Source organism: Poecilia reticulata, chromosome 8, assembly GCF_904066995.2.
Source record: "Poecilia reticulata chromosome 8, P_reticulata-male-v2, whole genome shotgun sequence".
NCBI classification, from domain to species: Eukaryota; Metazoa; Chordata; class Actinopteri; order Cyprinodontiformes; family Poeciliidae; genus Poecilia; species Poecilia reticulata.
Genome location: NC_088837.1, coordinates 4,840,512 through 4,854,881, shown reverse-complemented (window position 1 = coordinate 4,854,881; position 14,370 = coordinate 4,840,512). Strand labels below are relative to the sequence as shown.

Genomic DNA, 14,370 nt, shown 5'->3' with positions numbered 1-14,370 from the left:
TTCTATGGCATTAAAAGGATCTGGAACTTTTGTTTTTCCACTGAAAGCTCTGGTTTGCACAATAAATGCCATGTGGGTGAAGTTTTATGGATGATACTCTGATGTCCCATTCTCCTGAAGGCAGCACAGAGCTGCACCACTAGAAACTGACAAACACTGAAGAGAAGAAGAGTTAAGATGAATGTAGTTACAGTTCTATCCATGTTTTAATGTTGCAGAGCTCAGTCGTTTGCAAATAGTTCACAGTTTAAACTGGCATGTTGAACATATTTTATCTGGTCATTTTGTGGAATATTTAACAAGAAAATGGCAAAGAACAAGAATATTTTTTCCACTGGCTGCTGTTAGGCCTACACATTTTAACTTGAATGTTCATTGCATTTTTCTTAGACACCTGTGAAAATAATTTCTATTGCCACAGATTTTTTGTTCTCTGGGAAATTATTTTTGATGATAAATACAGAAACAAGCATAAAAATCAAAACATCTACAATAGTGACGGTAACATTAATAATAAAATAATAGTCAGTGCAAAGTAGCCTACAAATTCTTTGGTGGGGGGCAGTGAGGGACCTGGATATGGGATGGGGACACTGATTTAATTGGTAATGTTGCATGTTCTAAATTACTTGCAGAAACATTGACTGAAATGACTCGTATTTAATGTTGAGGGATTTTTGCCTGTAAGGCAAACCTTTAGGGCACAGACATTTTACATTTTGTTTAGAGTTGAAATAACCTCACAGAATGAAAGGCAACTAATTTAGAATTAGGAATGTGGTTTTGGCACCAAAGGTTATGTTTTTTTTGTTTTGTTTTTAATGCCGCACACTGGATTTCATTTATGAATGTGAGAGTATGAGGGAGAGCTGAACACAAATACACTTCAAAACCTGTTGAGTGTGAAAACTTTTGCTCTAGGAACTCGAAGTTGAAGCAATGTCACCAATTGATTTTCAGAAAAGCGTTACGGTCACTGGAAAAACAACAAAATTTTTTTTGACTTTTTATCACAATTCTGATTTTAATCATTTTGAGATCAAAGTCAGAATTTTGAGAGAAAAAAAAGTCTGAAATATTTTTTATTTTCTTTTTGGAGCGGCTCTTTATCCTCTTCCTTACTTATTATTATCCATTTATCTAAAATCGTCCATAAAAACCTGTCGGTGCTCGAAACAAAGCAGGCATTGCATTATTTAATGGGACGGATTTCCTGAACTCTTTGGTGTTAAAACTTTCTTCAATTGATTTGTTGTTCCAAACTTGAGCAGATTCAACCTTCGCTCATCCTGATTTGTGAGTCAACTATTTTTGAAATACTTGGTGTCAAAACTTGACAAAATCCCAAAACAACTGTGACTGCAGACGGTCACGTATTCTGTTGTTTTTTTTTTTTCCTAATGCCAATTACTACCCTATTTTTATTCTCTCTGCTAGATCTGTTTGTCTGGCAGACGTATCTGCTTGGGATTCTAAGAATATTGGATTAAATCTGTCCTTCAAGCTTCTTGGAAGAGGTTGTGAAGACCAGAACGGGGTTAGAAATGCTCCCCACCTACATGGATATGTATTTTTTCCAGCACCTTCTTCAGTGACATTGCTTTATCAAGTCACCTTTCACTTCAACTTTTTCCTTGAGAATAACCTACGCCTCAGTTTGCCTGCTGAGTCTCATTCATGCCCCAACGTAGTACCTCCATTATCTGCTTGTTGCTCGAGAGGAAAGTTCAGAGAGAGGTCAGACGTCGGGTTACCTCCGTAAGCTCATGCTTTACTTTGATGCCACTGAATTACTACCAAACACAGTCCAACTGTGACAAGTTAGACGAGGAGATGTTAGGGACTTCATCAAATAAGCATTGGTTTCTCTAAAGGAGCAACAGAGATTCACTGCTCAAGTGGGGAAATCTCTGAATGTGACATTTTTGGCCTTAGAGTAACAAGAACAAAGTCATTAGCTGTGTCTCCATTACAAATGTGTGCAAAATTTTATTCGTCATATTTCAACTACTTCCCGTCGTCGTCGTCTTTGTGGTTTGTGCCAATGGAAACATCCGGTTGTTGTTCACGTGACTCGTGTGACGCGCAGTTTTATTAAATGTTTTATTTAAATGTTTTATTTAAAAACGAATGATTTTTTTTCTGTTATTTTTCAAGAATTTGGGCTTTTTCCATTAAGCTAATTTAGTTTCAAAATGTCAAATTGCACTATTATATGGTTGCAGATATTGTTGACAGAATGCCATATGACTGTTGCAGCAAACGTAGAACAACCAAACCAAACCAAAACTAATCATAAAGGGCTGACTACACCAATCCCCATAGTGAAACATGGGGGAGGCACGATTACGCTCTGGCGATGATCCGAGTAGGAACAGGAAAAGTGGAAAAACTAAACAAAGGCAATTTTCTGCTCGTCTTCCCTCTCTCTCGCCACCCTGTTTCACGTCAACTTACTATTATTTATTTTCGCTGAATTAAATTGAAAAACGTCTTTTCCTTTTTTGTCCACTTTATGTGTCCTACTCTTAGTCTGTCATATGAAACTTTGCTGAAATACACAAATGTGGAGTTAGACGGTACAAATTCTAACCAGGTTTGCTGGTTTTCAGCAAACCTTGTGGAAAGAGGTTCGGAAAACAGCTGCAAAGATAAGCAGGGATTTCCAATTTCCCCCTCTTCTTAAGAAGCCCTGGCGCTTCCGCGAGCTGGTATTTGACAACAGCTTAACCTCGATAGCTAGCGAGCCTCGGATGCCTCGGTGCCATAAGCCGCATTGTTTGGCTCGGGTCAGACCGAGGGAATCCACGGCTGCGTGCGACACCTGCGATAAGGAATGTCGGATTAAGGCGTCTCGTGTGCGCACATGCTGAATCGCCAGAACTCCGTTAAGTCTTCCTCTTACACTAATCTCTCAGTGCCTTGAAATAACACTCAACAGAGAACCGGCAGCCAGTCGGTGCGTCTTAATAGGATGGAAGCAGCTTTGGAAACTTCCAAAACCTCCAATTACGTAACCTCAACAAGCACCACGCAGAAGGAGTGCATTTTATATGTACAACATGCCTTTTTAATATGAAAACATCTATATCTGTACTCTGACTTTTACAGCTGATCTCTTGTCAGAACACATGGAGCAGTCTGTCAGTCCGAACAGAAAGTATTTCTTCCAAAATGGAAGTTACCACTCTTGGTTTTTGTCTGGGGAATAACAAAACTCTACAGAGAGTTTTGTTATATATAGCAGTGTTATATATTTTCCAGGCACATAGTGCCATTTTAGAGCACAATCAAGTGAGTTTGTTACCTACAGTTGTTATATAAATGCTGTAATGAAATATATCTTTAAAAAATATTGGCCAACATTCTGCCTCCAGAAAGTCATCATAACATGACTCCTCTATGTCGTTACCAATGGGTTTTTTTTTTTACCAGCGTTGCACTGAGAAGTGGCTCCTATAACGAGCTCAGCAGATGCACAGTTCCTCCAGGTGTTTGCTAATTGCTGCTTGCTAGTCTGAAGGAGCCGAACATGTGAGGGGCTGCAATTCCGAAACTGCAATTCCGACGAGGAACTGCGTCTCGAGAGCAGAGCTAAGTCCACCGAATGTTTTGCACAGCTCAATGGTCGCCATGGAGATTAAAAGATTTCTCAAACATGCCTGAAAAAAATCAAAGCGACACTACAGGAATGTCTCAGATGAGGGAATAATGTTATAATGTTAAGCTCAAAAAAGCTGATTTTGCAGAATACTGCCCCCTTTAAAAAAATAAATCAAAGTCATGATCAGAGAGCAGATTTTTGTGTTTACTCAGATTGTCTTTAACATTCAAATTTACTGGATGACCTGAAACATTTAAATCTGATCAGAAATAAAGCAAAAACTGATTAAATCTGCTTCACAGCCCGTAAAAGTCGTGACGGCACAACATCAATCGGCCATTGCAATCTTTCCGCTGAAGATCATCTCGCGTGTTTTCGTACAGTTAAGACACACAGGCTGCAGTCATCTGACTCAGAAATCCCCCGGGAGGGCAGTGGTCCTGATGGGTCCTGGACTGTCCGAGGGAGCCAGATGGCCGTGGCCCGGCGGGCTGTGCGGGTGTGGCATGAAGGACGGCATGTAGGGGATGGCGGCCAGCAGCAGCGGGCTGGTCTGGGGGCTGTCCTCCGGAGCCAGGGGGATGACCACGTCGTCCTGGTCCCACACGTGGAAGGCGTTGTGGGCGAAGGGGTGCGGCGGGTGGCCGAAGCCCATGGCGTACTGCTGGTTCGTGTCCACGTGCTTCTCCTCGTCCCCGGCTGGCCCCAGCAAGCAATCTGACCGAGACAGGCAGCGAGGTTAAACTGATGATGATGATGATGATGATGATGATGCAAAAATATAAAACAAATAAATTGATGGGAAGCGCTGTTATGAAACTTGATTCATCTTTCAGACTGAATGAACGTTATCCAGGCATTATGATGATTATTATACACCCTGATGTACTCGAGCAAAATCTGAATCCCGTCGACGACGTTTCGCTCTTTAGCTTCCGGTGCCTGAACTCATCACATTAGATATTGGATTTAATGATGCATTTGAACGACCTGGCGCCTTTTAATACATTCTAAAAGCAAATATTGTTGATTTTTGCTATTGCACACAGGGTCAGAAAATACAGCGTTTAGCTCAGGGGTGTAAAACTCATTTTCATTTTCAGTCATATCTAGATCATGAAGGTATTCATCATCATCAGATCTTCCAGGATTTACATATTTCCATGTACATACTTATTATTATTATTTTGTATATTTAGGTCATATTACATCACAATTTTTAAAATGTTATATCGTTTATGATTGTATTTGGATTTGCAATTTTAAGTGTAATGGAGTAGCTTGTCAGGAAATGAGCAATTATTCCTGTGGGAACAATAAAGTAGCACAGAATTTGTGGTCATTTAGAAACATTTGCAATACTTATGTATAACATCCCTTATGTATGACATCAACTGTAATATTTTGCTGCTGGCCGTATAGATGATGCACTATACCTGTACATCACATAAAACAGAGGCAGCTGTGTCATAAAAGAAAACTGTCACCTATAAGTTTGAGTTAGCAGTCACTCAATGTTTCTGACCTTTCTTTCACAAACATTGAACAAAAAAATTGCAATTAACTCAGTTTTACATTAGCGCAAAAGATTTTGCGTCAACTATTGTTCAATGGTGAAAAACTGGACGGATTGATTGATGTAATTTCTGGTCTGGAGTCTAGAGGCCCACATCAAAGCCACGGCGAGCCAGATTTGGCCCTCGGGCCACGTGTTTGACACGTTTTAGAGCGCGAGTCCATATATTTTAAGTTTGACGTCAACATTGTTCCAGAAGCTTCATTTTTAGTCTCATTTATCCGTTTCAAAGCGTGTTTTGAAGTGTGTTTAGAAACTGAAACCAGGTTCAGCTCGTCTGGCCCAAACGGTCATATCTGATTGAAGGGTGTTGAGTGAATCCTGTTAAAAAGCCAAATGTTTGTCATATCTTAAAAATGAAACCATGAGCAGTCATTTGAAAATTTTTCCACATGTAAGATGTATCCTGTACAATTCATTCAAAAACTATAAATATGTGAGAAGAAAAATGTATAAAAGGTGCAATAACTTAGTTGCTAATTCTTTTCTTGGAGCATCTTAACTTTATTAGTGTATCGACACAGTGAACCACCAAGCTAAGACTTTCGTTTCCAAGTGACTATATTCATTGTTCTATGATGCATAAATAATGCTGTGAAACGTTTTGAACTTTTTCTCCTTTGTATAAACTACAACCTTAGTTAATGCAAATGTAGAAAAGTTACTTAAAAATAGCACAGTGGAACTTTATGCCACGCAGCAAAGTTACTAGACCCAAATGTTCGTGTCACTATATACATGCTGTAAACAAAAAATACATTTTGTGTTTTGCAGGCATTCTGATGTGTGATTCCAAATAAAACACTCAAGAACTATAAGGCTGTCCTGATTTGAGATTTGGTTTTGTTACAGAAAACATAGATTATCTGTCAGTCTCGTGTCTTGTCATAACAAAATCAGACATTTTATTTTTAACAGGTTTGTGAAGACTTTAGAACTCTTTGGATTAGAGAAAATCCATAATAATATAAAACTGGTGCTTAAAATTGATTGAATTATTAAATCAAACGACCCTGAAAAAACCCTCAGACTTTATTATCTAAAAAAAAAAAAAAAAAAAAAAAAAAATCACTATCACGTTTTAGTCAATAATGAGTTTGAGTTCATGTAGACTTCTGAAAGCAAAGACTCAGTACCTGCTATGTCAATGGCCAGGTCCTTGATGAGATGACCGACGATGGCATAGGCGACCCCAACGACCACCAGGGCTGCCATGATGAGGTACAGGACTCCCTTCGGCAGGGGGATGAGCTCCTTCACGGGGGGTTTGTACTGCTGGTACAGGGGGTCGTCTAAAGTCCCCGAGAACGGGTAGGCTTGGGCGTCATAGGTGGAGTTCAAGATGGTAAAATTATAAGCATTCATATTAAAGATCTCTGAGGAGGTCTTCTTCTTTAAAAGTAAAGCATTTTCCAAATATTTAAAGATCCAGTCCAAACGAAGATGGATCAATTCTATATTTCTGCAACAACAAAATGTATACAAAATGGCTGGAAGTAGAAGCTTGTTATATTTTCCATCTCTCCTCTGAGTTTTAGATGTATCAAAACCATCGGCGCGAGGAAAACGTGTTTGTCTCAAAGCAGAATTCACGGCTGTGATTTGTTGCTCTCGAGTTGAGCGCGCGGCTGATGAGAAGCGCCGCGCGCGCTCTGACATGTAACCTGTTAGCTCCGCCCACTTCCAGCATCCTTCATGTAGCTGCTTCCCGTCACTCATGTCTGGCTCCGGCTTTTCAGAGCATGTTACCCAGGCGTCAGGCATCTCCAGAGGTTTTTTCCAAGATGTTTTCGATCGTTTCATTTTGAACAGGGGGAAGCAGGGAAATTGTGGAACTGTTTTTTTTTTTGTAATGATTTCTACATGATTATATTAAGAGAAACAAGAAATTTAATTATACAACAATATGTAATAGACCATGTAGAAATGAGTCCATATGCAAAAAGGAAAAAGAAATTGTACTTGGGCTCCCTCTGGTGGCAGCGCTGGGTCACGCTTCACTGATAAGAGCGTGCCAAGCACCTGTGGAAATGAAGTAGACATCTACACATTCCCAAAAAGATTATAAGCTTTTAGTCAAGACAAAAAGAAACGGATGAAAGTCTTTTTTTTTTTACATAAGAAGTGTGTACTGACAAGGATTTGCTGCTCTTCAATTCCCCTCAGCGTACACATGGATCTGCTCTCACACGTCCGTCATACCTTGTTGGATTTACAGAGGAACAGAGATGATCTGTTCCTCTGAAAAAATGACAGCAATCTTTTTGGCTTATTTACCCTGTCAGAGACGGGGGTTCATTTTTCAAAGTCATTTTTTCACCATGTTATTTATACATTTATCGATGTCAGAGTTCCAAATTCAGTATTTAGTTTACAAGCAATATATTTAGCTTTCAAATTAAATGTCTAGTTTGGAAGCTAAATGTTTAATTTGAAAATTAAATGTTTAGTTATAAAATTACAAAATGTGTGCGGTTAATTAAGTGGAATTTAATTACAAAATTTGTATGACACTTAAATTTAATAAATTCTCCCTATAGTAAAATTCAAGCCCTATTATATAACATCAAAGTAAACTGATATACAACATGAGCCATTCTTGATAATATTTATTGAACTAATTGGTTTAAGATAAAATGACCTTCCTGCTCAAAGTTCATTACAATGTTATTTAATAACCTGTGCCGTTTGAATATCAATATTAAGCATTTTCCAAACCTTGTAAAATGGTTTGAAAATGCCTTTAAAAAAAAATTCAAGCATTTTCAATACAAAGCACCCACAAAAACTCTGAAATTTGTCATGCATAATTTGAACTACATATGGATTAGAAAAAAAATTACTTTGAAATTTGTTGAAGATATTTGTAGTCGTCCCAGTTAACACGTCATTAAAAACCCAAAATGTATGGCATTTGTCCCTTTGCTGAATTCATTTCAACAGTAAACAGCCTGCACCTGTATAGCGCTTTATCAAGTCCAGAGGACTCCAAAGCGCTTCACACTACATCCAGTCATTTCAAGTGAACACACACCTGCTATGAAATAGATTTTATTTATGCCTCAGTTATATACAGACATTCTCCACACGTCTAACAGATGCTTTTAAGGTTTATCCGTTCAAATGATCGCAGGCCGACATTTTAGTGTTACAGTGTGTAAAGTGCATGAAGTCATAATTACTGTAACAATTTCTGCTCCATTAATGAGACATACGCAATCACAAACAAGATGGGTTTTCACGCTTTGTTGCTTTTATAACTGCAGGACCAAAACAGCAACAAATCTATAGCTTTTTAAACTCGTTCTCCGTTCACGCACAGCTAAAGAACTAGATCTGTTCTTTAGAAGACGATTTGTTCGTTTAAAACACACGAAGGAACTCGTTTGAAGGAAATCGTTCTGATTTTCTACAAATGTGAGAGAAGTTTATATTGGGTTTTCTTTTTTTTTATTTTAAGAAACAGACTTGTAATTAAAATTTTATTTCCTTCCACAGAGTTGTTTGTTGAGAGCTGGATCATTTGCCAACGGTGAAGGACTGCAAGCCGGTGATGGCTCTGCCCAGGATCAGGGCGTGGATGTCGTGAGTACCTGATGGGAAAAGGCAGACCTATAAATCTAGTAAACAATGGCTGGAACTAAACAAATCTATAATAATATCGAGATTATTAGTGACAGTGTATTACATGTCGAAAAAGGGCTGAAACAATCGTCAAATGATTTAATAATCGATTAATGGTTAACTGGAGGAGACAGACTCAAAAACAAAATAGTCCTATTAAACACCTTTTTTCTATCCAATTATTAATCGAATAATTAAAAGAAAACAGATCATCTACACTGTATTGATGTGAAGTCAAGCAGAAAGGGCTGAGCTTTTTACGTGTTTATGTTAGAACATGTAAATGATCAAACGTATATTGAATGATATTTATGAATATTTTAGCATTCTGACCTTCGTATGTGTTGACGGCCTCCAGGTTCATGACGTGGCGGATGACGTGGTATTCGTCGGCGATGCCGTTGCCGCCCAACATGTCTCTGGCCTGCCTGGCGATGTCCAGAGCTTTACCGCAGCTGTTCCTCTTCAGCATGGAGATCATCTCCGGTGCCGCTCTGTCGTTAAAACACCGGCAGGTTTTTATTTCTGCCCAACCTCTAATCGGCATATTCTTCGCATTAAAGATGACCGACTTAAGTCTCTTTGATGTTCTTACTTTTTTTCATCGATAAGCCTGCCCAGCTGCAGGCAGGACTGCAGACCGAGTGTGATCTCCGTCAACATGTCCGCCATTTTCTTCTGCATCAGCTGATTCCGGGCCAGAGGCACACCAAACTGGATTCTGGTGAAGAAGAAAAAAATGCACAAAAAAAACAAAACGATACAAGTTAAATTGATAAAACGATAAAAACGGCCGGGTTTCAGTTCTCGGCCGCAGACTCTTTCCGACCTGTCCAGGGTGTACTGACGAGCTGCGTGGAAGCAGAACTCTGCCGCTCCCAGAGAACCCCATGCGATACCGTAACGGGCGTTGTTCAGGCAGCCGAACGGACCCTGCAGAGGCACGATTACAAACTAGGTCTTTAGGTCTGATTACAGACCTAAAGAATGAACTTTAAAGGAATTCGTTTTAGCCCTTTACTCACGCCTAGGCCGGCGGCTTTAGGAAGCAGGTTCTCCTCAGGAACCTCAACTTCATCCATAATGATCATCCCAGTGGCCGATGCCCTCAGGGAGAACTTCCCTTCAATCTTTGGGGTGGAGAAGCCCTTCATGCCGCGCTCCAGGATGAAGCCGCGGACCTTCCTGTCGTCGCATTTAGCCCAGACCACGGCCACGTCCGCCACCGGAGAGTTGGTGATCCTAAAAGGTAGAGAGGCACGTAAATCAGACACACAACGCACCAGGAAGAGTCATTTCCAGTGTGCTGATGAGTGTTACCAAAAATATACAATTCAGTGAATTCAACCAGTGTTTCTACAGGCCATCAACCCCAATTTAAGACTTAAAGACTTTTTATGATTGGAATTTAAGACTGCATCACAAAAGAATGTATGAACTTCATCCAGCCAATTGGCAATAAATTTGCACTTCTGCAGAAATTCGGCTTGTAAGTGTGAGTCAACGGTTGCCTCAACCGTCTCGAGTCACAGAATGCAATGAAGATGACTCGAATGTTTCCCTGACAGAAAAGTCCCGTGAGAAAAAAACATTTGAATATACGAGATCAAATAGTCCTATCAAAACAAAAATTAAGACCTGGGGTTAACACATTAAAGGGCAACTTAATGTTTTACATGAATTTAAGACATTTTAATACCTTTTATGAATCAAATTTAAGACCTATATGTCCACAGAAATGAGCTGCATCTGGTAATACAGTGACTGGCTTCTTATTTGTGGAGAAAAAAAATAGAGAAAATGTTAATAACCCCACTGTCTGCCTTCCCTTAATCTTATAGTTTCAATCCAATTAGAAAATTTAGCACACATTAAAGTATTAAAAAACACATGTAAATATTTCAGGATTTCATATATAGAGCTTCTGTGGTGAAGAGCGCCACCGTGTGGACTACTATGATCATACATCCTTACTGCAAACATTGGGTTTTACTGAATAAAAAAATACATAAACAAGGTCAAATGCCTCTAATATACACACATTCTCAGATTACCTTCCAAAATTATTTTTACATCTCTTATAACTAGTTATTTTTTCATCAATATTAAGGAATTACTGACTTAAAACAAGCTCTGATTTCTGGCTGAAAAGTTATTTGTAAGTTAGTTTAGTCTTAGAAGCATTATGATATTTGCACTAGAAACTGGACCAGAACCACTTGGTAAAATGTTATGTTTTTGCATTGTGTGTGGCGCCATCATGCTGTGAGTCAGACTCAACCCACCAGGTCTTGGAGCCGGTCAGGGTGTAGGTGCGGCTGGACGGGTTATATTTAGCTCTGGTCTCCATGCCGCTTGGGTCGCTGCCATGGTTGGGCTCCGTCAGGCCGAAGCAGCCCAGGATCTCTCCACGAGCTGCAACACACCAATGATTATATTATGATTATAAAACATATTATAATCCTAAAATGATAAAAAGAACAAAAAAGATCAGATGTAGAAAATAATTATTTAGGTTCCACTATTTACGGTATCCCTTAACAGTCCCTTTAGCATAAAGCATTGATTACAGAGACATCATAGTCTATTTTATTTATGCCTTCGGTTGTGTTTTATAGTTCCGTTTTATTTTTTGGAAATGTAAAATATCTTAAGTGTTCTTTACAAAATTAAAGTTTATTGGTCTTTGAGGAGGCAAAATTGCATTATGTCTTTATCAATATATTACTTAAATATATTGATAAATACGTTATCAATATATGATCTCAAATAAAACAATGTTATCGTTTATCACAATAATTACTGGGACGATGCATCGTCCAGCGAAGCGTTATCATGATAGGTTTAGTTGTACAGATCAGCATGAGTGTAAGATCGCAGACACATTTTAAACCTCGGCAGGCAGAACAGAAACTTCTGGACTTTTGCTGCTGATCAGTGAGGATGAGCACCAGAAACCTACTGATGGACAAACTCTTCAGTTCTTCTTACCCAGCTTTGGGAGGTACTTCTGTTTCTGCTCCTCTGTGCCGTAAGCATTAATAGGGTGCATGACCAGCGATGACTGCACGCTCATGACAGAGCGATAGCCGCTGTCCACCCTCTCCACTTCCCTGGCAATCAAACCATACGCCACGTAGCTCGTCCCGGCACAGCCGTACCCTGAGCGGCAAACACAAAACCAGATGTGTCCTTATAAAGTTTGAAAAAAAGCAAGAAATTAGCGGAAATTTGACTATCCCATAATGTTTTAGACTGACCTTTAATCGTTGGGCCCAGGACTCCCATCTCTCCCATTTCAGACACAATCTCTCTGTGGAACACTGGGAGCAAAACGTAACACAACCTGAAGCTGAAGCTGGAAAAGAGGTTATGTTTCCCTAATATAAAGCAAACTGAGAGCCAAATAAATTTTATTTGATTTGAAATAACTAACAGACAGAAACAATATAAAACTGATTAACTTGGAATTTCTAGGTTTTTTCTTGGAACTTTTCAAGTTTTCGAACTCGACGTTTTCTAGAAACATGTTGCAGTCTCCACTTCTCCTCTGGTTTTTATATCATTTACCAAACAAAATCGGCAAATGGTGATGAGACGAGCTCCTTCAAAATGTATTTTTGAAATCTGTGAACCAATTTATTCAATGTAAACCTAAAAAATCTCGAGAAAAAACCTCTGACCTTCATTTCTGTTTGCCAGCAGGATTCGAGGCATGAGCTTCTCCTGGCAATACGTCCTGAAGGAATCCCTGATCAGGATCTCCTCCTCCGTCAGCTGGCCCTCCAGGTCCAGAGCGTCCCTCCAGTCGAACTGGACTTTAGCTGCCGGACACACAAACAGGAAATTATTGTTTTTATTATTTAAGCTAATCAGAAAACATGTGTTCAGTACGAAAAAATATCTGCGTAGCATTTGTCGGTACATACGTGGTCTAGCCCTCTGATCTGACTTTTCTGCATCTGGAACAAAAAATACAAGCAGAAATGGTTAACGTTATGCGCAGCATAACAGGAAATGACAAGAAAGAAGAAGATCCTAATTAGCAGTTCCAAATTGTGAAAAAAAAGTAAATTAAAAAACTACAACTACAAATCCTTCCATCTGCACATAATTCAAAACCAGAAGAAAATATGAACAAAAGTCACACAAATTAGAACTATTCCAGATCATTCACATACAAAGTTTCTGGTATTAATATGGCAAACTGTGATAAGGCTCAGTGGCTATGTACACTTTTGCAGCACTCTTTATTTGGAACCCGTTCAGTTCCAGTTTAAACACCAAATAGACAGTATAAAGACTAGTTACTGACCAGGTCTGGTAGCTGCAGCGGTCCCCTGGGCTCTGGAGGCTGAGAAGAAGGCGCACCTGTGGGGGTTCACCAACAGGCGACACACGGTGCTCCTCAACGCCATGATAGAAACCAGTCTGTGGATATTATATTATATTAAACCAAACTCATTCATTGACATATTTATGAGAACATTTCTGCCATATTTTACCCTTAGGGGCAAGTAAACTGGTAGAAAAACATGCCTACTGATGCCGCTTTATCGTGATGGCAAACATATTAACCCTTGTGCGTGCGAGGACTTAGGCAAACGTACAGGTCTATGGAAAATGATACAGGTTTTACGTGTGTGGGGTCGGTTGGACCCCATTTCGACATACAAGGGTTAATCCGGACACCGCCGGAACCCGGTCAAGTTAGGCTAACTGAGCTAACCTGTGCGGTTAGGTAACTACAGCTGCTAACAAGCTACACGCGCATGCTCACTGTAGCTTTGTGCTAATTTTGAGTTTTAAGGTTGAACTTATACAAGAGTTATAGGAGAAATGAGAACTTTGTGTTACAAAATAAGATGCAGCACCTCGCCGACGGTTGTATAAGTATTTACCTGTGTAACGTTGGAAAAATAGCTCCTCTAGCTTCACTGGTCGGTCTCGAGTTACAGTGCGTTGACACTTTACCGTCAAAACATACGCATACGTCATCACGTAAGGCATACCGATTCGTTGTAGCGTCATAAAAACGTGTTTATTTTGATGCCATTTTTGTACAATCGAAAATAATGAGTAGAGCGAAGAAAAAAAATACGTTTTATCCGTGTTTATTACAAACTATTAAAAATCCGCGTACATGTTTAAAGAAGAGGACCACTCTGATTGGTCACTTTCTGGGGGAGTGTCACTTCCTTGAAAAGAAAAAAAAAAAACACGTCTCAGTTACCATGAACTTTACTATTAGATGAGCCAGGCAAGTTACACAGAAAACCCAAAGGAATAAATGTTCAAACATGCCACAAACCGATCTTAACCAAAGAAAATATGAACAAAGTCACACAAATTAGAACTATTCCAGAGCATTCACATACAAAGTTTCTGGTATTAATATGGCAAACTGTGATAAGGCTCAGTGGCCTTATCACACAACCTTCCTAAGGTTGTATCGTGACAATTTTTTCAGGCGTATTTGTTTTTACTGTGGAACCAATAGGAACATATTTGAAGTGCTCGAGTGTCAAAAGAAAAAAAACATTTCTCATATTTTATTATGCATTCA

The 14,370-nt window shown here is 39.3% G+C and overlaps 2 protein-coding genes across 2 annotated transcripts; both read right to left on the bottom strand.

Annotated features, from left to right (window-relative positions):
* Positions 1–3,787: 3,787 nt before the first annotated feature.
* LOC145552459 (uncharacterized) lies at positions 3,788–6,945 on the bottom strand. The gene is made up of 2 exons (XM_081609662.1): positions 6,317–6,945; positions 3,788–4,321 (listed from the first exon to the last, which is right to left on the bottom strand). Exons 1-2 carry the CDS (start codon positions 6,942–6,944, stop codon positions 4,017–4,019), a joined length of 933 nt encoding a protein of 310 aa, XP_081465788.1. The 5' UTR covers position 6,945; the 3' UTR covers positions 3,788–4,016.
* A 1,270-nt stretch (positions 6,946–8,215) lies between these two features.
* gcdhb (glutaryl-CoA dehydrogenase b) lies at positions 8,216–13,859 on the bottom strand. The gene is made up of 12 exons (XM_008415364.2): positions 13,706–13,859; positions 13,120–13,235; positions 12,734–12,766; positions 12,488–12,628; positions 12,065–12,127; positions 11,796–11,966; positions 11,090–11,219; positions 9,830–10,046; positions 9,634–9,737; positions 9,400–9,525; positions 9,138–9,298; positions 8,216–8,773 (listed from the first exon to the last, which is right to left on the bottom strand). The coding sequence occupies exons 2-12, from the start codon at positions 13,220–13,222 to the stop codon at positions 8,700–8,702; spliced, it is 1,323 nt and encodes a 440-aa protein (XP_008413586.1). The 5' UTR covers positions 13,223–13,235; positions 13,706–13,859; the 3' UTR covers positions 8,216–8,699.
* Positions 13,860–14,370: the final 511 nt, after the last annotated feature.